A 23,790-nucleotide genomic window follows, 5' to 3' on the forward strand; every position below is an offset into this window, starting at 1 on the left:
AAAAATAGGTGCAAGAGAGTAGGCCATTCGGCACTTTGAGCCAGCACTGCCATTCAATGTGATCGTGGCTGATCATCTAAAATCAGTACCCCGTTCCTGCTTTTTCCCTATATCCATTTATTCCTTTAGCCCTATGAGCTAAATCTCTCTCTTGAAAACTTCAGTCTCTGCCCTCCAACTGTATCTGCCCCTCAACAGCTGTATCTGCCCCTCAACAGCTATATCTGTCCCTCAACAGCTGTGCCTGCCCCATAACAGCTGTATCTGCCCCATAACAGCTGTATCTGCCCCATAACAACTGTATCGGCCCCATAATAACTGTATCTGCCCCTCAACAGCTGTATCTGCCCCTCAACAGCTGTATCGGTCCCAACAGCTGTATCTGCCCCATAACAGCTGTATATGCCCCTCAAAACAGCTGTATCTGCCCCTCGACAGCTTTATCTGCCCCCTCGACAGCTGTATCTGCCCCTCGACAGCTGCATCTGCCCCTCAACAGCTGTATCGGTCCCAACAGCTGGATCTGTCCCTCGACAGCTGTATCTGCCCTTGACAGCTGTATCTGCCCCTCGACAGCTGTATCTGCCCCATAACAGCTGTATCTGCCCCTTAACAGCTGGATCTGTCCCTCGACAGCTGTATCTGCCCCTCCACAGCTGTATCTGCCCCATAACAGCTGTATCTGCCCCTTAACAGCTGGATCTGTCCCTCGACAGCTGTATCTGCCCCTCGACAGCTGTATCTGCCCCTCAACAGCTGTATCTGCCCCTCAACAGCTGTATCTGCCCCATGACAGCTGTATCTGCCCCTCGACAGCTGTATCTGCCCCTCGACAGCTGTATCTGCCCTGAAACGGCTCCCAACATCTGAAACTGCCCCCCAACAGCTGCCTCTGCCTTAAACATCTGTATGTATCTCTCTGTCTCTGCCCCCAACATCTGTCTTTGCCCCCTCCACATCTGGCGCTTGTCCCAGAGTGTAGGCCCCGGCCCCGCCCCTTCTCCCCGGCGTGATTGGCGGGCCCAAGATGGCGGCGCTGGACACCGGCTGCTCCTCCTCCCTCCTCCTCCTCCTCCTCGCCGTCGCCGTGCTCCTGCTCACCCGCTACCTGCTCAAGCGCCGGGCCCGGGGCTGCAAGCTCCCCCCTGGTGGGCCGAAGCGTTGGTGGTGGTGGTGGGCGGTGCTGGGCCTAGGCCTAGGCCGGGGCCCTCGCTTGCCCCCGCATCTGCTGCTGGGCGCCCTAGGCCGGGCCCACGGCAGCGTGTGCAGCCTGCGGCTGGGCAGCCGCCTCCTGGTGGTGCTCAGCGGCTTCCAGGCGGTCAGGGACGCCCTGCAGCGCAGAGCCGATGTCTTCTCCGACCGGCCGACCATCCCCCTCATCACCATCGTAACCCAGCGCAAAGGTTAGCGAGTCTTAGTCTTCGTCTGAGCTGAGGAAGGGTCAGGTGTGTAAGAGAATAACTGCAGGTGCAGGTACAAATCAAAGGTATTTATTTCACAAAGTGCTGCAGTAACTCAGCAGGGCAGGCAGGTGAAGGGCCAGGTGTATTCTCACATCTACCCGAGGTACAGTCAGTGAAAAGATAGACACAAAGTGCTGGAGTAACTCAGCAGTAACTCTGCAGTAACTCAGCAGGTCAGGCAGGTGAAGGGTCAGGTGTATTCTCACATCTACCCGAGGTACAGTCAGTGAAAAGATAGACACAAAGTGCTGCAGTAACTCAGCAGGGCAGGCAGGTGAAGGGTCAGGTGTATTCTCACATCTACCCGAGGTACAGTCAGTGAAAAGATAGACACAAAGTTCTGCAGTAACTCAGCAGGTCAGGCAGGTGAAGGGCCAGGTGTATTCTCACATCTACCCGAGGAACTACAGTGAAAAGGTAGACACAAAGTGCTGGAGTAACTCAGCAGTAACTCTGCAGTAACTTAGCAGGTCAGGCAGGCGAAGGTCCAGGTGTATTGTCACATCAACCCGAGGTACTACAGTGAAAAGACAGACACAAAGTGCTGCAGTAACTCAGCAGGTCAGGCAGGTGTATTGTCACATCTACCCGAGGTACAGTCAGTGAAAAGACAGACACAAAGTGCTGCAGTAACTCAGCAGGTCAGGCAGGTGAAGGGTCAGGTGTATTCTCACATCTACCGAGGCACTACAGTGAAAAGATAGACACAAAGTGCTGCAGTAACTCAGCAGGTCAGGCAGGTGAAGGGTCAGGTGTATTCTCACATCTACCGAGGCACTACAGTGAAAAGATAGACACAAAGTTCTGCAGTAACTCAGCAGGTCAGGCAGGTGAAGGGTCAGGTGTATTCTCACATCTACCCGAGGTACTACAGTGAAAAGATAGACACAAAGTGCTGGAGTAACTCTGCAGTAACTCTGCAGTAACTCAGCAGGTCAGGCAGGCGAAGGTCCAGGTGTATTGTCACATCTACCCGAGGTACAGTCAGTGAAAAGACAGACACAAAGTGCTGCAGTAACTCAGCAGGTCAGGCAGGTGAAGGGTCAGGTGTATTCTCACATCTACCGAGGCACTACAGTGAAAAGATAGACACAAAGTGCTGCAGTAACTCAGCAGGTCAGGCAGGTGAAGGGTCAGGTGTATTCTCACATCTACCGAGGCACTACAGTGAAAAGATAGACACAAAGTTCTGCAGTAACTCAGCAGGTCAGGCAGGTGAAGGGTCAGGTGTATTCTCACATCTACCCGAGGTACTACAGTGAAAAGATAGACACAAAGTGCTGGAGTAACTCTGCAGTAACTCTGCAGTAACTCAGCAGGTCAGGCAGGTGAAGGGCCAGGTGTATTGTCACATCTACCCGAGGTACAGTCAATGAAAAGATAGACACAAAGTGCTGCAGTAACTTAGCAGGTCAGGCAGGCGAAGGGTCAGGTGTATTGTCACATCTACCCGAGGTACAGTCAGTGAAAAGACAGACACAAAGTGCTGCAGTAACTCAGCAGGTCAGGCAGGTGAAGGGTCAGGTGTATTCTCACATCTACCGAGGCACTACAGTGAAAAGATAGACACAAAGTTCTGCAGTAACTCAGCAGGTCAGGCAGGTGTATTGTCACATCTACCCGAGGTACAGTCAGTGAAAAGATAGACACAAAGTGCTGCAGTAACTCAGCAGGTCAGGCAGCATCCATGGGAGAAGAAGTCAAGAGTGTGATTTACTGTCATATGTCCCAGAGAGACAATGACATTTTTACTTGCAACAGCACAACAGAATATGTAAACTTAGTACACTGTAAACAATATAATAAACGAGAAAGAAAACAAAGTTAAGTGTGTATATATACACATACTCACAAATACACACATATATATAGACTGAAGAAGGGTCTCGACCCGAAATGTCACCCATTCCTTCTCTCCTGAGATGCTGCCTGACCCGCTGAGTTACTCCAGCATTTTGTGAATAAATACCTTCTATACATAGACTGAAGAAGGGTCTCAACCCGAAACGTCACCCATTCCTTTTCTCCAGAGATGCTGCCTGTCCCGCTGAGTTACTCCAACGCTTTGTGTCTATCTTCGGTGTAAACCAGCATCTGCAGTTCCTTCCTACACATACAATGAAAAGCTTTTTTGTAGGGTGCTATCCAGTCAGTAAAAATACTATACATGATTGCAATCAAATCGTCCACAGTGTACAGATACAGGATAAAGGGAATAACATTTAGTGCAAGATAAAGTCCAATAACAGATAGTCTGAGGGTCTCCAATGAGGTAGATGGTGGGTAAGGACCGCTCTTGAGTTGGTGATGTTGTTGTTGTTCATCCTTCGGGTTCGAAGATGACCATGACTTCACTTTCAATCTTATTATTTCGACCGCTGATTGGGATCCCGCCAGCCGCGGTGTGTACGCTGGCCGAGGTTGAAGTCATGACTTGCGCTTGACTTGGATTTAAGTGAGGGGGAGTTGCGCATATCGTCGGCCTCACTCTCTCGTCCCGGCCTATCGGGTTCCAGCAGCAAGACATAGTCGAGACGGCTGGGGACAGGTCAGGATGCAGTGGATGGTCAGAAGTGTCCTACGTATCTCACTCTGCCCTGTTTGCGCTCCACGGCGCTTTGCTGGGATCGTCTTCCTGCCCGTTGAACCTTCTGGTGGTTTCCTCCGAGCAATCTGCCGAACCCAGGCTTCACATGCTAGGTAGACGAGCCCTAAAACCGCTGGAACCAACGACTTGCCGACTGTACATGTGGCATGCACACAAGACAGTGGAGACATCGTGGGGGCGGGCGGGGGTAGTCCTGCGGCTGATCTCACGGCTTGGGGGGACGGTCGAGACCGGAGCGGTTCTCTCCGGGCGGTGGTGTGCAGCCCCACGGGCGGGGAGGGGAGCGCCATCCGCCGGCTGCTGCTGCTCCTCAGGCCCCGGGTACGGGCCCCAGGCCGCCGGCTCCAGTCTCCCCGGCGAGGCTTCTGTCCCGGCCCGGGAGACCCGGCCTCCAGTCACCTCCAACCCGGCCGTGCTGTCCCCGGGAGGCAGGGAGGCAGGGCATCCTGGCCCTGCCCGCCCGCGTTGTACGAGGGGTGGCGGCCATGGCAGTGCGGCGGGGCGAAGGTGGCGGCCACCGGAGGCCCGCGGTAAGATGGCGGCCCCCACTCCATGCCCAACTCCGCCGCTGACCGGACGCCGGAGTAGGTGATAGATTGGTCTAGTTGCCTGAAAACAGCTGGGAAGAAACTGCCCCTGAATCTGGAGTTGTGAGTTTTCACACTTCTGTTCCTCTTGCCTGATGGAAGAGGGAGTGTCATGAGTGAGACGCGTCCTTGATTATGCTGGTGGCCTTGCTGAGAGAATGACTGTAAATGTCTTATTGTAAAAGGCAAGCACACTAAGCGACTTGGGGCTACTCACTATCCCGCGGTCTAGGCTTAAGCTCAGGGGTGACCGCGCTTTTGCGGTTGCAGCTCCTAGACTGTGGAACAGCATCCCTCTCCCCATCAGAACTGCCCCCTCCATCGACTCCTTTAAGTTCAAGCTCAAAACCTATTTCTACTCCCTAGCGTTTGAGGCCCATTGAGGAGGCGCTGTGAACTGTTTTGTATGTGCTGTTATGTTTGTGTGCTACTGTATGTTTCAATTTTTTTTTTCCTTAGTACCTAATCAGATGTACAGCACTTTGGTCAACGTGGGTTGTTTTTAAATGTGCTATACAAATAAAATTGACTTGACTTGACTAAAGTACCAGCCTCACTTGAAGAATTGTAATGATTCAGGCAATGTACCATTGACACCATTCCTCTAGGTAAAATCAAAAGAAATAGAAACAAATTGTGCATTTGAACCTTCGTGCCTGTTCCACCATTCAATAGGATCACATCTGATAGAAACAAGGAACTGCAGATGGTAGTTTACAAAAGAAGACAAAGTGCTGAAGTAACTTAGCGGGTCAGGCAGCATCTCTGGAGAGCGTGGATAGGTGATGTTTCTAAAGAAGGGTCCCAACCCAAGACGTCACCTATCCAAAAGGACACAAAGTGCTGGAGTAACTCAATGGGTCAGGCAGCATCTCAGAATGTGGATAGGTGACGTTTCGGGTCAGGATCCTTCTTCAGACTCTGATATATTGGGCAGCACAGTGCGTAAGGAACGGATGCGAAAGTGGGATAACATGGAACTAGTGTGAACAGTTGATCAATGGTTGGCTTGGACAGTGGGCCGACCAACCTGTTTTCACGCTGAATCAATCAATTAACAAGAGAGTCAGTGGGGTGACAGTATACCATTTGATTACTGCCCATAAAGGTCAGTGTACGATTTTCTTAAAGATATGCCAATAGATGCCAAATGATTCATGAGTGGTGATGCTGATGGGTGATAATCATCTGGTTAAAGAAATACATCAGGTTACATTATACCAACTTGTTAAAAGTGCGCCAATAGATGATAGTATCCCGTGTGGTTGTAAATAGCGCTGGAAGGTGATAGTATTCTTTCTGGTTAAAAGAGCATACATAAGTAACATTATACCTTCTTATTAAAATAGTGTGTCAGTGGGTAATGGAGTACCATCTAGTTCAAGTGCATGTCAGTGAGTGGCAGGGTACCATTCATTGAAAGCCAGTGATTTATTATTCAATTAATGTGTGCGTCAACAGATGGCAATTACAGTCGTACAGACCATGCCTGTGGGTGACAGTATATTGTTGATATGTGACAGTGTAGCAAATGGTTGAAGATAGTGGCACTGGAGAATGGTGGTGCAAATAGTTACAAAGAGAAAAGTACACTGTCACAGTACACCCTGGCTAAGGAGAGTTTTAGCAAGTGAGAGTGTGCCATTGTTTAAAGAGAATGCTTGTGGATGTCAGGATACCAACTAGTTTAAGAGATCCAGGAGATTACTTTGTATTAATCAGTTAAAAAATGCATCATTGGGATGATTGTTAACAAAGCTAAGTGCTGGTTCATAGAGTCATATAGCATGGAAACAGGTCCTTCGGCCCAACCTGCCCACATCGTCCAACAAATTAGCAAGAAAAGCAGCCTACCAGAGGACTGGGAGAAATTCAGAGTCCAGCAGAGGAGGACAAAGGGCTTAATTAGGAAAGGGAAAATAGATTATGAAAGAAAACTGGCAGGGAACATAAAAACTGACTGCAAAAGCTTTTATAGATATGTGAAGAGAAAAAGATTAGTTAAAACAAATGTAGGTCCCTTGCAGTCAGAAACAGGTGAATTGATCATGGGGAACAAGGACATGGCAGACCAGTTGAATAACTACTTTGGTTCTGTCTTCACTAAGGAAGACATAAATAATCTGCCGGAAATAGCAGGGGACCGGGGGTCAAATGAGAGGGAGGAACTGAGTGAAATCCAGGTTAGTCGGGAAGTGGTGTTAGGTAAATTGAATGGATTAAAGGCCGATAAATCCCCAGGGCCAGATAGGCTGCATCCCAGAGTGCTTAAGGAGGTAGCCCCAGAAATAGTAGATGCATTAGTGATAATTTTTCAAAACTCTTTGGATTCTGGAGTAGTTCCTGAGGATTGGAGGGTAGCTAATGTAACCCCACTTTTCAAAAAGGGAGAGAGAGAGAAAACGGGGAATTACAGACCAGTTAGTCTAACATCGGTAGTGGGGAAAATGCTAGAGTCAGTTATTAAAGATGGGATAGCAGCACATTTGGAAAGTGGTGAAATCATTGGACAAAGTCAGCATGGATTTACGAAAGATAAATCATGTCTGACGAATCTTATACAATTTTTCGAGGATGTAACTAGTGGAGTGGATAAGGGAGAACCAATGGATGTGTTATATCTGGACTTCCAGAAGGCTTTCGACAAGGTCCCACATAAGAGATTAGTATGCAAACTTAAAGCACAGGGTATTGTGGGTTCAGTATTGATGTGGATAGAGAACTGGCTGGCAGACAGGAAGCAAAGAGTAGGAATAAACTGGTCCTTTTCAGAATGGCAGGCAGTGACTAGTGGGGTACCGCAAGGCTCAGTGCTGGGACCCCAGCTATTTACAATATATATTAATGATTTGGACGAGGGAATTGAATGCAACATCTCCAAGTTTGCGGATGACACGAAGTTGGGGGGCAGTGTTAGCTGTGAGGAGGATGCTAGGAGGCTGCAACATGACTTGGATAGGTTACGTGAATGGGCAAAGGCATTGCAGATGCAGGATAATGTGGATAAATGTGAGGTTATCCACTTTGGTGGCAAGAACAGGAAAGCAGACTATTACCTGAATGGTGGCCGATTAGGAGAAGGGGAGATGCAACGAGACCTGGGTGTCGTGGTACACCAGTCATTAAAAATAGGCATGCAGGTGCAGCAGGCAGTGAAGAAAGCGAATGGTATGTTGGCATTCATAGCGAGGGGATTTGAGTATAGGAGCAGGGAGGTTCTGCTGCAGTTGTACAGGGCATTGGTGAGACCACACCTGGAGTATTGCGTACAGTTTTGGTCTCCTAATCTGAGGAAAGACATTCTTGCCATAGAGGGAGTACTGAGAAGGTTCACCAGATTGATTCCTGGGATGGCAGGACTTTCATATGAAGAAAGACTGGATAAACTCGGTTTGTACTCGCTGGAATTTAGAAGATTGAGGGGGGATCTTATAGAAACTTACAAAATTCTTAAGGGGTTGGACAGGCTAGATGCAGGAAGATTGTTCCCGATGTTGGGGAAGTCCAGAACAAGGGGTCACAGTTTAAGGATAAGGGGGAAGTCTTTTAGGACCGAGATGAGAAAGTTTTTTTTCACACAGAGATTGGTGAATCTGTGGAATTCTCTGCCACAGAAGGTAGTTGAGGCCTGTTCATTGGCTATATTTAAGAGGGAGTTAGATGTGGCCCTTGTGGCTAAAGGGATCAGGGGGTATGGAGAGAAGGCAGGTACGGGATACTGAGTTGGATGATCAGCCATGATCATATTGAATGGCGGTGCAGGCGCGAAGGGCCGAATGGCCTACTCCTGCACCTATTTTCTATGTTTCTATGTCCCGTCTACACTAGTCATAATACTAGTATTATGATAATACTAGTATTCATGTCAGAATACCAAATGTTTTAAAGGGTTCCGAGCACATGGAATTCCTCTTTAAAGGGAAACAAAAGCAGCTAATTGATCAACGACTATTGACTATTGACTATTGAACAAGACGATGAGATAATCAAGATAGAGGAGAATGCTGAGTTGAGGTTAAAATCAGGTCAGCTATTACCTTGTTAAATGGCCATTTGGATTAATCTTGCTCTTATTAGTAAAAAGTGTATTGAATAGTAAAAAAAAGTGTGCAATGGATGAAACAATACCAGACTGTTAGTGCTAAACTTTGGCAGTGTTATACCCAGCTAGATGCAGTATCATAGAATGACATATCCAGCTAAAGTGCCAGTAAAAGAAAGATTACCATGTGGTCAAAGAGAACGTTAATGGATGTCATTGTATTAGCAGGTTAAAGGGAATATAGAAATTGTGAAGGGATGTCACTGTATCAATCAATTATAGAGAGTGCCAGTGGATGAATGTACCAATTGGTTTGATGGTGTACTTGAGGTTGACAGTATAGGAACTGATTTGGAAATGTGTGTGTGCTGGGGAAAAATTGTATCACAAGCAAGGCTACCATTAATGCCATGTAGAATGCAAAGTGCTGTAGTAACTCAGCAGGTCAGGCAGCATCTCTGGAGGACATGGATAGGTGGCATTTCTGGTCAGGGCCCTTCTTTGGGCTCTGAAGAAGGGTCTTGACCCAGACTGTCACCTATTCATGCCCTCTAGAGATGCTGCCTGACCTGCTGAGTTATTCCAGCACTTTGTGTTCTACGTGCGATTGCAGCATCTGCTGTTCCTTGTGTCTACCATTAACACCACCCTTGAATTCCCCATGAGAAAGTGATGATGAGCACATTTCTGGAACTGCTATTGTACTGATCAAGTTGCTTTCTAGATGCTGCTGCACAGGGGAAATTTGGCCTAATGTCAAAGCAGGAATAGTGATTATATTTGCAAGACAAGATTGAAAGAAATGTTAATCAAGTCAAGTCAAATTTATTTGTCACATACACATACACGATGTGCAGTGAAATGAAAGTGGCAATGCCTGCGGGTTGTGCACAAAAAGAATTACAGTTACAGCATATAAATAAAGTTAATAAGTTACTATTAGTGTCGACAAAAATTTAGTCTCTGGGGTTATAAAAGTTGACAGTCCTGATGGCCTGTGGGAAGAAGCTCCGTCTCATCCTCTCCGTTTTCACAGCGTGACAGCGGAGGCGTTTGCCTGATCGTAGCATCTGGAACAGTCCGTTACTGGGGTGGCAGGGGTCCCTCATGATCTTGCTTGCTCTGGATCTGCACCTCCTGATGTATAGGTCCTGCAGGGGGACGAGTGTAGTTCCCATGGTGCGTTCTGCCGAACGCACTACTCTCTGCAGGGCCATCCTGTCCTGGGCAGAGCTGTTCCCAAACCAGACTGTAATGTTGCCGGACAGGATGCTCTCTACAGCCCCAGAGTAGAAGCAATGAAGGATCCTCAGAGACACTCTGAATTTCCTCAGTTGTCTAAGGTGGTAAAGGCGCTGCTTAGCCTTACCCACCAGTGCGGCAATGTGCGTTGCTCACGTCAGATCCTCTGCGATGCGGACTCCCAAGTATTTAAAACTGCTCACCCTATCCACAATAGACCCATTTATCTCCAGTAGCGTGTACGTCCTTGGATGTTTAGCCCTTCTGAAGTCCACAATCAGCTCCTTAGTTTTTGTGACATTCAATCTCCAAGGGCGGCACGGTAGCGCAGCGGTAGAGTTGCTGCTTTACAGCGAATGCAGCGCCGGAGACTCAGGTTCGATCCTGACTACGGGTGCTGCACTGTAAGGAGTTTGTACGTTCTTCCCGTGACCTGCGTGGGTTTTCTCCGAGATCTTCGGTTTCCTCCCACACTCCAAAGACGTACAGGTTTGTAGGTTAATTGGCTGGGTAAATGTAAAAATTGTCCCTAGTGGGTGTAGGATAGTGTTAATGTACGGGGATCGCTGGGCGGCACGGACTTGGAGAGCCGAAAAGGCCTGTTTCCGGCTGTATATATATGATGATGATATGATGATATGATATGTGCGCTTGATTTCATTGACTTCCAGATGCAAAAAGGCAGGTGTTTTGAGAATTTCTGTCAACGAAGCATCGGCAGTGCATCAGGTATTCTTTAATTCAGGCGACTTAACAAAACAATTTTTGTGTCTTAGGATATCTCAATTTTAAATTGACTAAGAGTCATACAGCGTGGAAACAGGCCCTTTGGCCCAAATTGCCCACGCCAACCAACATGCCCCATCCATACTAGTCCCATCTGCCTGCGTTTCGACCTTATCCCTCTAAACCTATCCAATCCATGCACCTGTCCAAATGTTTTTAAAATGTTGTGATAGTACCTGCCACAACTACCTCCTCTGGTGGCTCATTCCATATTCCTGCACCTCTTTGTGTAAAATACGTTGCCCCTAAGGTTTCTATTAAATCGTTCCCCCTCATCTTAAACCTATGTCCCTCTATTACTTGATTCCCCTACTCTGGGCATGAACTCTATATATTCCTCTCATGATTTTGTACACCTCTATAAGATCACCCCTCATCCTCCTGCACTCCAAGGAGATATTGTACTAATTCTATAAATTGTCGCACTTGCTCTTTTGCATAAATGGCAGAATTATATAATTGTAGATGGCCTATAAAAGGCACAAAGATGCCTGTAAAGTTGGATCCCACTTATCAAGATGCATTAGAAGATGCGAACGCTTGCCCTAAGGAGGATATGCTAAATTCTTGCCATCACATGTGGAGGAGATAAGTTAGACTATAATGTATGTAGAGGTGAATTTCTCAGAAAAAAATCAATTTATCTTTTTCGCTTCTAAATCTGCACATTTGGTGGCCAATTAGGAAAAGGGGAGATGCAACGTGACCTGGGTGTCATGGTGCACCAGTCTTTGAAAGCAAGCGTGCAGGTGCAGCAGGCAGTGAAGAAAGCGAATGGTATGTTAGCATTCATAGAAAGAGGATTTGAGTATAGGAGCAGGGAGGTTCTGCTGCAGTTGTACAGGGCCTTGGTGAGACCGCACCTGGAGTATTGTGTACAGTTTTGGTCTCCTAATCTGAGGAAAGACATTCTAGCCTTCGAGGGAGTACAGAGAAGGTTCACCAGATTGATCCCTGGGATGGCAGGACTTTCATATGAAGAAATACTGGATAGACTAGGCTTATACTCGCTGGAATTTAGAAACATATAAAATTCTTAAGGGGTTGGAGAGGCAAGATGCGGGAAGATTGTTCCCGATGTTGGGGAAGTCCAGAACCAGGGGTCACAGCTTAAGGATAAGGGGGAAGTTTTTTAGGACCGAGATGAGAAAACATTTCTTCGCACAGAGAGTGGTGAGTCTGTGGAATTCTCTGCCACAGAAGGTAGTTGAGGCCAGTTCATTTGCGATATTTAAGAGGGAGTTAGATGTGGCCCTTGTGGCTAAAGGGATCAGGGGGTATGGAGAGAAGGCAGGTACAGGTTACTGAGCTGGATGATCAGCCATGATCATATTGAATGGCGGTGCAGGCTCGAAGGGCCGAATGGCCTACTCCTGCACCTATTTTCTATGTTTCTATTCCCTGGATTTCATTAGCAGGTTTTCCAATCGGAGAAAAACAATATTTTTTCCTTATTTGGAGAATTTTATCCTACTTTTATTTGACACCAAATTAATTTTGTACATCATTCCACGTTCCAAAAGATGTATTGTCAAAAACAAAAGTATAAAAGAGCAACCTCATTTGAACAACCTTGAGCAATGCCTATAGTCCGCAGACTAGGCTGCTGGGGACTCCAAAAAATAAATGATTTTTAAAAATATTCCTGCCAGTTGTTTATGATTTTTTTTTTACACACACATAATTGCTCTTCAGTGCTTACTCTACCGATAACAAGTAGCAAAAGATAAATATTAAGTTATAAATGATGTTATTTATTATTGGAAATGTTTTAGTTCCAATCACAGTTGTAGCATTGTAGGGTGAAAGGCAAAGATATCCAGACTGCGAAAGATGGAAACTCGAAAGAAGAGTCACGCACATCTTTCACGGCGGTCACGGTGGCGCAGCGGTACAGTTGCTGCCTTACAGCGAATGCAGCACTGGAGACCCGGGTTCGATCCCGACTACGGGTGCCGTCTGTACAGCGTTTGTACTTTCTCCCCGTGACCTGCGTGGGTTTTCTCCGAGATCTTCGGTTTCCTCCCAAACTCCAAAGATGTACAGGTTTGTAGGTTAATTGGCTTGGTAAATGTAAAAATTGTCCCTAGTGGGTGTAGGATAATGTTAATGTGTGGGGATCGCTGGTCGGCGCGCACCCGGTGGGCCGAAGGGCCTGTTTCCATGTTGTATCTCTAAACTAAACTAAACTAAACACATGGCAACCATTTTAGCACCCCACCTCTTGAAAGTTGTGAAAGAAAAGCATGGTACGTGGATAGGGAATGTTTAGAGGGATATCTGGGCCAAATGCATTCAAATGGGACTAACTTAGATGGGATATCTTGATCGGCATGGACAAGTTGGGTCGAAGGGCCTATTTCCTTGCTGTATGGTTCTAAAAGAGTATCTGGAATGCAGTTAGTATGCCAATTCAGAAAAGATTATCATTGGTTATGGCAGAAGAAACGCAATGCTTCAAATACGTTACTTCAAATAAATAAAATCCATAACCTGTGACAACAATGACCACTATTAACTTGAAAAGCTGAGTGGTAGGCAACAGCACAAGAAAGGATCTCAAAAGTATAAAAATAAGCAAAAACCCCTTCCCCAAAGAAAAAAAAGTCCCAAATATAAAAAAGGAAAACAAAACTCCAGTAACCACCCTACAAATACCTGAAGGGAAACAAATTGTTCCCCTCATACACTTCTCACTTCAGTGTCTTCACTGATTCCATTAAAAAATCAAAATTGATAAAGGTTACAGTCGCATAAAATTTCAGGGTAATTTGCAGAGTAGATTAGAATCAATTTCTTGTGAAACTTTATTCTGTAATGACTTGGTGTAATGGTAGTTCAAAGAAATTTTGCAGTCTTGCGGGGGCAGATTCCAGTCATAGCTGGAGATGTTGCCCCATGCAGTAGATATACAAGTCATGAGCAATGTCACTGTTTAGATAGTTGCTGAGTGTGGTTTCCAATGGAAGCTAGCTTTCCTTCATGGTTAGAAAGATATCGTGGAAAGTATGCATGTAGCTTTGATCAAATAAGGAATTGTGATAGAATGAAGATGTGGTGTTCTTTCAAAGATATTGGAAAACAAAATGTAGAAAGGAACTGCAGATACTGGTTTATACCGAAGATAGACACAAAGTGCTGGAGTAACTCAGCGGGTCAGGCAGCATCTATGGAGAAAAAGGATGGGTGGCGTTTCGGGTCGGGAGGACCCTTCTTCAGACTGAAAGTAGAGGGGATGGAACTGGAGATAAGAAAAGGCCTGAACAAAGCAGGGCCGCAACAGATGACCAAAGAAGGGTGGAGCCCTTAATGGCCCATTGTTGGCAGGGGAAGAGGTGATAACGAAGGTATACAAGGATTCGAACCATGGAAGTAGTAGGACAACTAAGGTTGGGGGGTGGGGGGGGGGAGAATGGGAATGGAGGGGTTACTTGAAATTAGATAAATCAGCATTCATACTGCTGGGTTGTAAGCTGCCCAAGCAAAATATTAGGTGCTGTATCTCCAATTTGCATGTGGCCTCACCCTGACAGTGGAGGAGACCCAGGACAGAAAGGAACTACAGACACTGGTTTGAATGGGAAGATGAGTTAAAATGTTTGGGAGATCGCATAGGCCAAGGCGGACTGAACGTAAGTGTTCAGCGAAACAATCGCCCAGTCTGCAATTGGTCTCGCCTTTTGGAAAACAAAGTGTTGCTCTGTATAATTGTGTCATGGTGGCAACATTTGGTGCACCAACACAATGAGTGCGATCAAATTGCTATAACTTTCCTGAGGGTTCTTCCAATTTATATTTCAAACAAAAACATTCACTTCATAACGAGGACGAGTTTCCGGCAAATCAAAGTCCCCGCTGCTATTTGTGGACAGTGTGGCAAGTACTTGTTTATGTACTTTTGGCTCAGACTTCTTTACGCTTCCAAGGGGATGCTGTGACATTTCTTTGTCCAATTGCCCAGAGTTCTTTCTCAGGATGTCAAGCCAAACAGCTGTGAAAGTGTAGTTAAATAACGCTGGGATAATTCGACAATCCCAGTAATAAAAGTATCTGTGGTGAGAGAATTGATATTTCAGCTTTCTGACCTATCATGAGGTACAGTGCATCTAGCAAGCCTGAAGTATAGGTCCTACCCAGATTACAAATGCCTGATTTATGTATAACCCATTTATTCCTTGTGGGGGAAATCAAGAATCAGAGTACGTAGGTTTAAGGTGAGAGGGGGAAGATTTAGTAGGAACTTGAAGGGCAACTTTTTTTCACACACAGGGTGATGGATGCATACATGGAATGAGTTGCCAGAGGAGGCAGTTAAGGCAACTGCTATAACAACATTTGAAAGACATTTGGATAGGTTCATGGATAGGAAAGGTTTAGAGGGATACGGGCCGAATGCAGGCAGGCAGGTGGGACTCGCTTTGATGGGGCATCTTGGTCGGCATAGAGACTTTGGGCCAAAGGGCCTGTTCCCATGTTGCACGACTGTATGACATATGAACGAGAGTGTGGGAGGTGGGTGGAATGGGTTTACTGGCTGTTGTGGGGCTGCAGGCATCTGCAAGAGTCAGAAGGCAGAAGTGAGTGTAGTCTCTATTACTGAGGAGAAGGTGCTTGGGGAGCTGAAAGGTCTGAAGGTGGATAAGACACCTGGACCCGATGGACTTCACCCCAGGGTTCTTAAAGAGGTAGCTGCAGAGATTATGGAAGCATTAGTGGTGATCTTTCAAGAATCATTATAGTCAGGAATGGTTCCAGAGGGCTGGAAAATCGCAAAATGTAATTCCACTGTTTTAAGGAGGGAGTGAGGTAAAGGAAAGGAAATTTAGACCAGTTAGTCAGTGGTACTGTGGTTATTAAAACCACTTCTGTGGTTGTTAAAATTTAGAGTCCATTATTAAAGATGAGGTTTTGTGGTACCAGAAGCACATGATAAAATAGGCCAAAGTCAACATGGTTTTGTTAAGGGAAGATCTTGCCTGGCAAATCTGTTGGACATTTTTGAGGGGGTAACAAGCAGTATAGACAAAGGAGAGTCGGTGGATGGTGTTTGATTTACAGAAGACTTTTAAGGTGCCACACGTGAGGCTGCTGAACAAGATAGGAGTCCATGGTATTAGAGGCAAGGTACTAGCATGGATAGAAGTTGTGATGCATCCTGATTAATTTCACAAACTTCCATTAAAACGATAGTTTTCTAAAATCCAACTGGGTGATACTTCCTCTAGCTGTTTAACATATGATTACAAAATTGTCTTAACATGGTGAACTATTTAGGGGAATGTAAGTGCTCTTTGAAGTAAAACATGAATTATCATCTATGTTTATTTTCAGGTATAGTCTTTGCACCATATGGTTTGGTCTGGAAGGAGCAACGAAAGTTTTCTCTCTCGACTCTGAGACATTTCGGTTTTGGGAAACTTGATCTAGAGCCTAAAATCCTCGAGGAACTGCAATTTGTGAAGTCAGAGCTTTACAAAGCAGAGGGAACAGCGTTTTCTCCTTTCCACATCATAAATAACGCTGTGTCAAACATCATCTGCTCGATGTGCCTTGGTAAACGGTTTGACTATGAAGATGAGGAGTTTAGAACCGTTCTGCATCAGATTGCTCGAGGAATGAAGCTGGCATCAAACAGCCCTGCAATACTCATCAATGTGTTTCCCTTCCTTCAGTATTTACCTTTTGGGCCTTTCAAGGAATTTTCCCAAACAGTAAAGGATGTCACATCTTTCCTGAAAGATATCATTGCTGATCACCGAAAGACTATGGACCCTGAAAACCCACGTGATTTTATTGATTTTTACCTGAAAGAAGTAGACTGTGAAATACAAAGAAACCAAGCCACGAGCTTCAGTGAAGATTATTTATTTTACATAATTAGTGATCTCTTTGTAGCGGGGACAGATACAACATCCAACACTTTGCTGTGGGCTATTCTCATAATGGCATCGTATCCAGGAGTTCAAGGTACTGATCAGCCATGTTTAACATTGGAGTAATCGTAGCAATATTGTAAATATTTAGGTGGAAGGATGACATTATATGCACATGACAAATACATTATCCCTGCTATGATAAGAATGATAGACTGTATAATTAAGCATCGAAATTTCATTGATTAGGATGGTCTCAGCCAAGTGAAACGTTTATATTTTTTAACGCATAAAAGCTTGCCCACCTTCTTTTGCCAAAGGTTGAAATAATGATTTAAAAAGAACGCAGTGCTGGAGTGTCTCAGGCAGCACCTCTGAAAAATATGGTTAGGTGATGTTTCGGGTCGGGACGCCTTCTTCAGACTGACAGATGAAATAATGATCTGTGAAACAAAGGGAGAAATGCTTTGTTGGCAAAGCTAATGTTAACCCTAATGAAGGAGGTATAAAAGAGTGCAGATGCTGGAATCTGGAGCAAATAACAAAGTTGCTGCAGGATCTCACTGAATCTGAAGAAGGGTTTCGACACGAAACGTCACCTATTCCTTTTCTCCGGAGATGCTGCCTGACCGGCTGGGTTACTCCAGCATTTTGTGGGTATTCATTTTAATAATTCTGGTAATGACTCCCATTTCTATTTCAACATGTCTATCAGTCCCTTCTCAGTCTCCATCTAATCACCTTGTCACATGTCATGTCCTGCTAGAACAGACATTTCCTACAACTAAATATTAATGAGAGCAACACCATTGGGGTGGAAATGTTGGTGGATTTTCTGACAGTGCTGCACATTCTGGTGATAAAACACAAGCTTGTTAAATGTCTCCGTACTTATATTTTGGGAATCCGCAGAACCATCCTTCACGTTTGATCTGCTCCACTGCCTAATCTCTTCAAGGTATACCTACTTTGAAGAAGTTCTCCTCCTCTCTCCGATGGGTTTTACTGCAACGCTCTCCCTTGTTGCTCTCCCTCGGTGATTCCTCCTGTTCTCCGGTTCTATGAGCATGTTTTAGCCCAGACTTGCACCTTTTGCAACCCAACAATGGACCATTGTGGACTCCACCTTTCTTGAGTAATCGGTGCTGGCTGTGATTTGTTCTGTACCTTTTCATACCTCTAGTTTCCCTCTTCCCAGACCCTCACTCTGAAGAAGGGTCTCGACCCGACCCATCACCCATTCCTTCTCTCCAAAGTTACTCCAGCATTTTGTGACTATGGCTTAAACCAGCATCTGCAGTTCCTTCCTACACATATGATATATGCCTATGAGAATCTCTGAGCCCACTCATTTGAATGGAGGAACAACGGTACGAATCAAGGTCTAAGATGACACCCAAGCCGTGGGACTCTTTGTGTGCTGGTCACAGAGGTGGGTCTGCAATCACACATTACAATCACTCCACTCTTTTGTACACTGGATGGCTCGATTGTAATCATGTACTGTCTTTCCGCTGACTTCAAAGTCTGAAGAAGGGTCTCAACGCGAAACGTCACCCATTCCTTCGCTCCAGAGATGCTGCCTGTCCCACTGAGTTACTCCAGCATTTTGTGTCTAACTTCAGTTTAAACCAGCATCTGCAGTTCCTACCTACACATGATGACTCACCAACCTGCATCTGAAACCCCCGACCATAACTTTGTTCTCTATCAACTTAATAATTTTCACTTTCAGTCTCCTTTGATCTATCCTGTGAACTTGATCTTTACACTCTGCTGCCATTGTCCCAAATCCCATACTTGGTGTTAAACAGTTAAGTGGTACCTTGCTTTTAAAATTCTCATTGCAAAGTCCATCTAAAACTTTTTGGTCATTATTTTTGTATTTTCCAGCACTACACCTCTCTCACAGATATCTGTAATCCTCTGGTCATTGCACCATCTTCAAGTTTATTTACCCTTTCACTAACTATTGGTTTTACATCTTATAGGGCTTTATAAAAATCATGAGATTTCTGGTCTTGGTATGGAAGAGTTGGGATTTCTATGCTGTATGACTATGACTCTAACTATCTATGCATTTAACTGTCAAAGTCTCGAGGTCTGAAATTTCGGCCATATTCTCATCCCCAGCCTTTTACCAGTTTTTCCTACTTTTAAGATGCACCTCATCTCTTTGAATGAACTATCCCAATGTGGTAACTAAATGTCAAATTTTGTTTGCTAATAGTTTTGCCTGCGGGGTTATTTACTGTACTTGGGACATGAATAACATGACCCACTAGCTACTTAACCCATAAATAGTTTACAGACCATGGAGCACAGATTTTGAAATGAAGACGGTTCCCACAAGAAGAAAGGAACAGTGAAAGTGTGAGTCAGATATTAACTTCACAAAACGTTGTGAAATTGAAATAAACAGATCAAATGTTGCCACTGTACCTTAATGAGGAAATGGTGCGTGGCACAGCAAAACTTGCAAAACTGATGGAAGATTAATTATTTTATGAAGGGAAGGGAAAGAAATTATTGAGAGTTAGGAGAGAACTCAAATTATATTTGTTGAAACTGCTAAAGGAAGGTTTGACTGACTTTTGAAGCCCAACTGAAGTTTAACTTTAAAGCTAAGCCAAGAATACAGTTAAGTTAATTTCTTCTTCCAAAATATTAGGTCCAAAATTTGCATGGTGGTTTGTTAGGATTGTTGAGGGTAATCGGAGTTGTAAACTGATGAATGAGGGAAGAAGGCATGTTGTGTCAATAAAAGCAAAGAAACCTATTAATGCAACTATGGTACAGAAGTCTAGTGTTCATATTTGGAGTTTTACTTCTTGAAAAGAGAAAATCTAACTTACTCAATTTCCATACAAGATCAAAAATGCCCAAAGATAATAATCAAACATGGATGTCCTAATGTCAGCCCCAGATTAGTTCTTCAGAGCCTGCCTCATTGTTGGAAGTTGCCATTTAGTGTAGCACCTGCCTGGTAATTCATCACAATGTTCATGAACTGCAAACTGTTCCGTAGTTTTATCCTGCTCATAATTCTCTTATGACAAACCTCTGACCATGACCATCTCTGAGCATACGAAGCGTGATGGATTGGTTGTAAACAACATTCTTATTTTTGCAGAACAGGTTTATAATGAGATCAGGGCTGTTGTTGGTGAGTCCAGATCACCGTCCATCAAAGACAAACATCACATGCCATTCACAGAAGCAACAGTAATGGAAATTCAACGGATGACCACAGTTGTTCCATTAGCCATTCCACATATGGCATCAGAAACAGTAGGTGAGTGCGCTGAATTAACAGTTATTACACAAGAAACTATCAAAGATCCACCAGCTTTTCTGCTGGAGTTTCCATGCAGTTAATCACATGATGATCTGTGTATTGCAGTTTTTCATTCGGGCGGTGCAGGTGGTAGAACTGCTGCCTCACAGCGCCAGTGGTTCAGGTTTGATCCCGACCTCAGGTGTTGAATGTGTGGAGTTAGCACGTTCTCCCTGTTACCACGTGGGTTTCCTCTGCATGCTCCGGTTTCCTCCCACATCCCAAGACGTGTGGGTTTGTAGGTTAATTGGACTCTGTAAAAAGTGGCCTTAGTGTGTAGGGAGTTAATGCAAAAGTGGGATAACAGAGAACTGGTATGAACAAGTGATTGATGGTCAGCATGGATTCAATGTGCGTTTCCATGCTGTATCTCTAAAATAAACTAAAATTATTCATTGACATAAACTACCGAGGCAGAAACAAAGATGCTGCCTGACCCGCTGCATTACTCCAGCACGGTGTCCTTTTGAAGCTGAACCAAAGTTGTATAATATAAAATCAAATCAGCTCAGCCAACATTTCTGGAAAGAGAAACAGAGTTAATGTTTCAAGTTAAAGACTTTTCATCAGAATTGGGGAACCGAGAAAAGTGTTAAGTTTTCAAGTCCTGGCTGTGGAGCAGAGGAATTAATTGAAAGGCCCTCAGAAATAACCTATTTTGATATCTAAGTTTATAAAAATGTTTAGAAGATTGATCACAGGCTTTTTGGAATTAAAGAAACATAGATTTATCCTCCCCTCAAAAGTATGATAATTTTTATTTTACTTTTTTCTCAGACTTTAAAGGTTATACCATTCCTAAGGGAAGCATGGTGATTGCAAATCTCTGGTCAGTCCACAGAGATGCAAGCATGTGGGAGCAACCTGATGAGTTTAATCCTTCTCGGTTCTTGGATGCGGATGGAAATGTGGTAAAACATGAAGCTTTTATGCCTTTTGGAATAGGTAAGGGTTTATTTTTATAGTGTAATATTCCTATTTTAACATTTACCCTAAATACTGCAATCTGAACAGTATAATTTGTCGGCTGGGGAAGTGGATAGCATACTCCGAGGATTCTGTGTGTCCTCCTGCACAAACCACTGAACTTTAATGTGCGGACGCAGCAAGTGAAGCAGAAGGCAAACGGTGGTTGGCCTTCATTTCAAGAGGACATGAGTACGAGGAGGGCTGTTTTACTGAAATCATATAAGGGCCCTGGTGATACCACGAGTCTACCTAAGGAAGGAGAAGCGTGCCATTAAAGTATCTGCAGTAATGGGAATGGAGCCAACTTATACTCTATGTGACTGGAATGCCGTTGAGCAATGATACAATTCTGATTGGTTTTGCATTGATCGGACGTGTTTTGTTTTTGATCAGGTAAAAGGATGTGTATGGGAGAGCAGATGGCAAAGATGGAACTGTTCCTCATCTTCAGCAGCCTCCTGCAGTCATTTTCCTTCAAACTCCCTGAAGCTGAAGATGCACCAAACATGACCGGCCGATTCGGCCTCACTCTATCTCCACATCCTTTTAAAATCATTCCCGTCAAGAGATAACCCACTTACTGGAACACCCTGCAGTCTTACCAGGTGCAACAATGAAGGAAGGTGATATCTCTGAAGTACTTTGTATGTATTATGTCTACGATGACTTACAGAAGATACCACTGGACAACACAGTCCAGACCATCCTCCATTGACTCCATCTACATTTCACGCTGCCTCGGCAAGGCCACCAGCATAATCAAGGAGCAGTCTCACCCCGGTCACTCCCTCTTCTCCCCTCTCCCATCAGGCAAGAGTGAAAACACACACCTCCAGATGCAGGAGCAGTTTCTTCCCAGTCAATTTCAAAGTCAAATTCGTCAATTTTCCCACCCATAACCGTGGGCACATTCTGGACCTTGTCTGCTCCACTGGACTAAATCTACATCACCTCTCTGGCTCCGACCCCACCCTCTCTGATCACTTAGCCATCACCATGTCTGTCAACATTCCCACCCCAGCTCCAAAGCAAAAACGCAAAATCAACTTCCGTAAGCTGAACTCTGTTTCACCTACCTCGCTCTCATCCTCCCTCTCTGAAATAATGTCCGCCTCTCCCTTCGTTGACCTCCACAGCCCCTCTGACCTCACTGACTACTACAACCGCACTCTCTCCTCCTGCCTCGACCAGCTTGCACCTATAAAAACCAAAACAGTTCCCTTCACCCACTCTGCTCCCTGGTTTACCCCTGAACTCCGCATGATGAAAACTCATGCCCGCCAACTTGAAAGACTCCGCAACAAAACAGGTCTCACAATTCACTCCCAAGCCTACAAAGACCACCTGCAGCACTACAAAGATGCCCTCTCCCGCGCCCACTCCACCTACTACTCTCAAATAATTCACTCTGGCTCCGGAAACCCCAAAACACTCTTCTCTACAATAAACAAACTCCTCAGCCCCCTGGACACCATCTCCCAATCATTCACAGTTGACAAATGCACCACTTTCCTTTCATTCTTCCAAAGCAAAATAGACAACATCTACAGCACCTTAACCACCAACGCACCTGCTCCCCCTCAAACCACCTACCCCCCCTTATCCTGTCAACCCCTGCCTCAGTTCTCCCCAATCTCCACCACCGACCTCTCTGACCTCTTCACAGGAATAAAAACTGCCACCTGCTCTCTGGACCCCATCCCCTCCAGCTTTGTCAAGGCCTGCCTTCCTGCTCTCTCTCCACTTTATCACTGCAACAATAAACTCCTCCCTGTCGACTGGCATTGTCCCGCCATCCCTCAAAATCGCTGCTGTCACCCCCATTCTGAAAAAACCTGGTCTAAACCCTGACACCCCAAACAACTTCAGACCAATCTCCAACCTACCCTTTCTGTCCAAAGTTTTGGAACGTGCTGTAGCTTCCCAACTCAAATATCACCTCTCTACCAATAACCTGTATGAAACTTTCCAATCCGGATTCCGCTCAAACCACTGTACTGAAACTGCGCTCCTCAAAATCACAAACGACATTCTCTCCTCCTCCGACGCTGGCAACCTCAACATCCTCATCCTACTTGACCTCAGCGCCGCCTTTGACACCATAAATCACTCCATTCTCCTCACCCGACATGAAACCTCCCTTAACATCACCGGCACAGCCCTATCCTGGTTCAAATCTTACCTCTCTGACAGACACCAGTTCATCTCCATTAACAACTGTAAATCCCCCACCGCTCCCCTCCCCCAAGGTGTCCCCCAAGGCTCAGTCCTTGGCCCCCTCCTCTTCATCCTCTACCTGTTCCCCCTTGGTCAATTAATCCGCCGTCATGGTCTCAACTTCCACTGCTTCGCCGATGATATCCAGCTCCACACTCACCACATTCAAAACATCGCTGAAGTCTCACCTGTTCAGTACTGCCTTCAACCACTGAAGGTCACCTCACTTTCTGTCTCCTTTCTCTGTTCGTTTACTTATTTACTTATTTATCTATTTATTCATTTCCCTATGTTCTCTAAATCTCTGTAAAGCGTCTTTGAGTATATGAAAAGCGCTATATAAATAAAATGCATTATTATTATTATTATTATTAACTGAACCATCCTATCAACAAACCGAGAGCAGTCCTAAGCTACCGTCTACTTCCTTGGAGGACCCTTGGACTATCTTTAATCGGACTTTACTAGACTTTATCTTGCACTAAGCATTATTCCCTTTATCCTGTATCTGTACACTGTGGGTGGCTCGATTGTAATCATGTAGAGTCTTTCCACTGACTGGAGAGCACGCAACATAAGCTTTTCACTGTGCCTTGGTGAAAATAAACGAAACAAAATCACTATTTTTTCTCTTTTTATTGGTGCAGCATTATCCATTCTTGAGAT

At 45.1% G+C, this 23,790-nt stretch overlaps 1 protein-coding gene across 1 annotated transcript; it reads left to right on the forward strand.

Annotated features, from left to right (window-relative positions):
* The first annotated feature begins 1,027 nt into the window (after positions 1-1,027).
* Positions 1,028-23,790, forward strand: LOC144599816 (cytochrome P450 2U1-like). The gene is made up of 5 exons (XM_078411063.1): positions 1,028-1,403; positions 16,060-16,695; positions 19,735-19,896; positions 20,716-20,883; positions 21,301-23,790. The coding sequence occupies exons 1-5, from the start codon at positions 1,028-1,030 to the stop codon at positions 21,477-21,479; spliced, it is 1,521 nt and encodes a 506-aa protein (XP_078267189.1). The 3' UTR covers positions 21,480-23,790.

Source organism: Rhinoraja longicauda, chromosome 14 (assembly GCF_053455715.1).
Source record: "Rhinoraja longicauda isolate Sanriku21f chromosome 14, sRhiLon1.1, whole genome shotgun sequence".
NCBI lineage: Eukaryota > Metazoa > Chordata > Chondrichthyes > Rajiformes > Arhynchobatidae > Rhinoraja > Rhinoraja longicauda.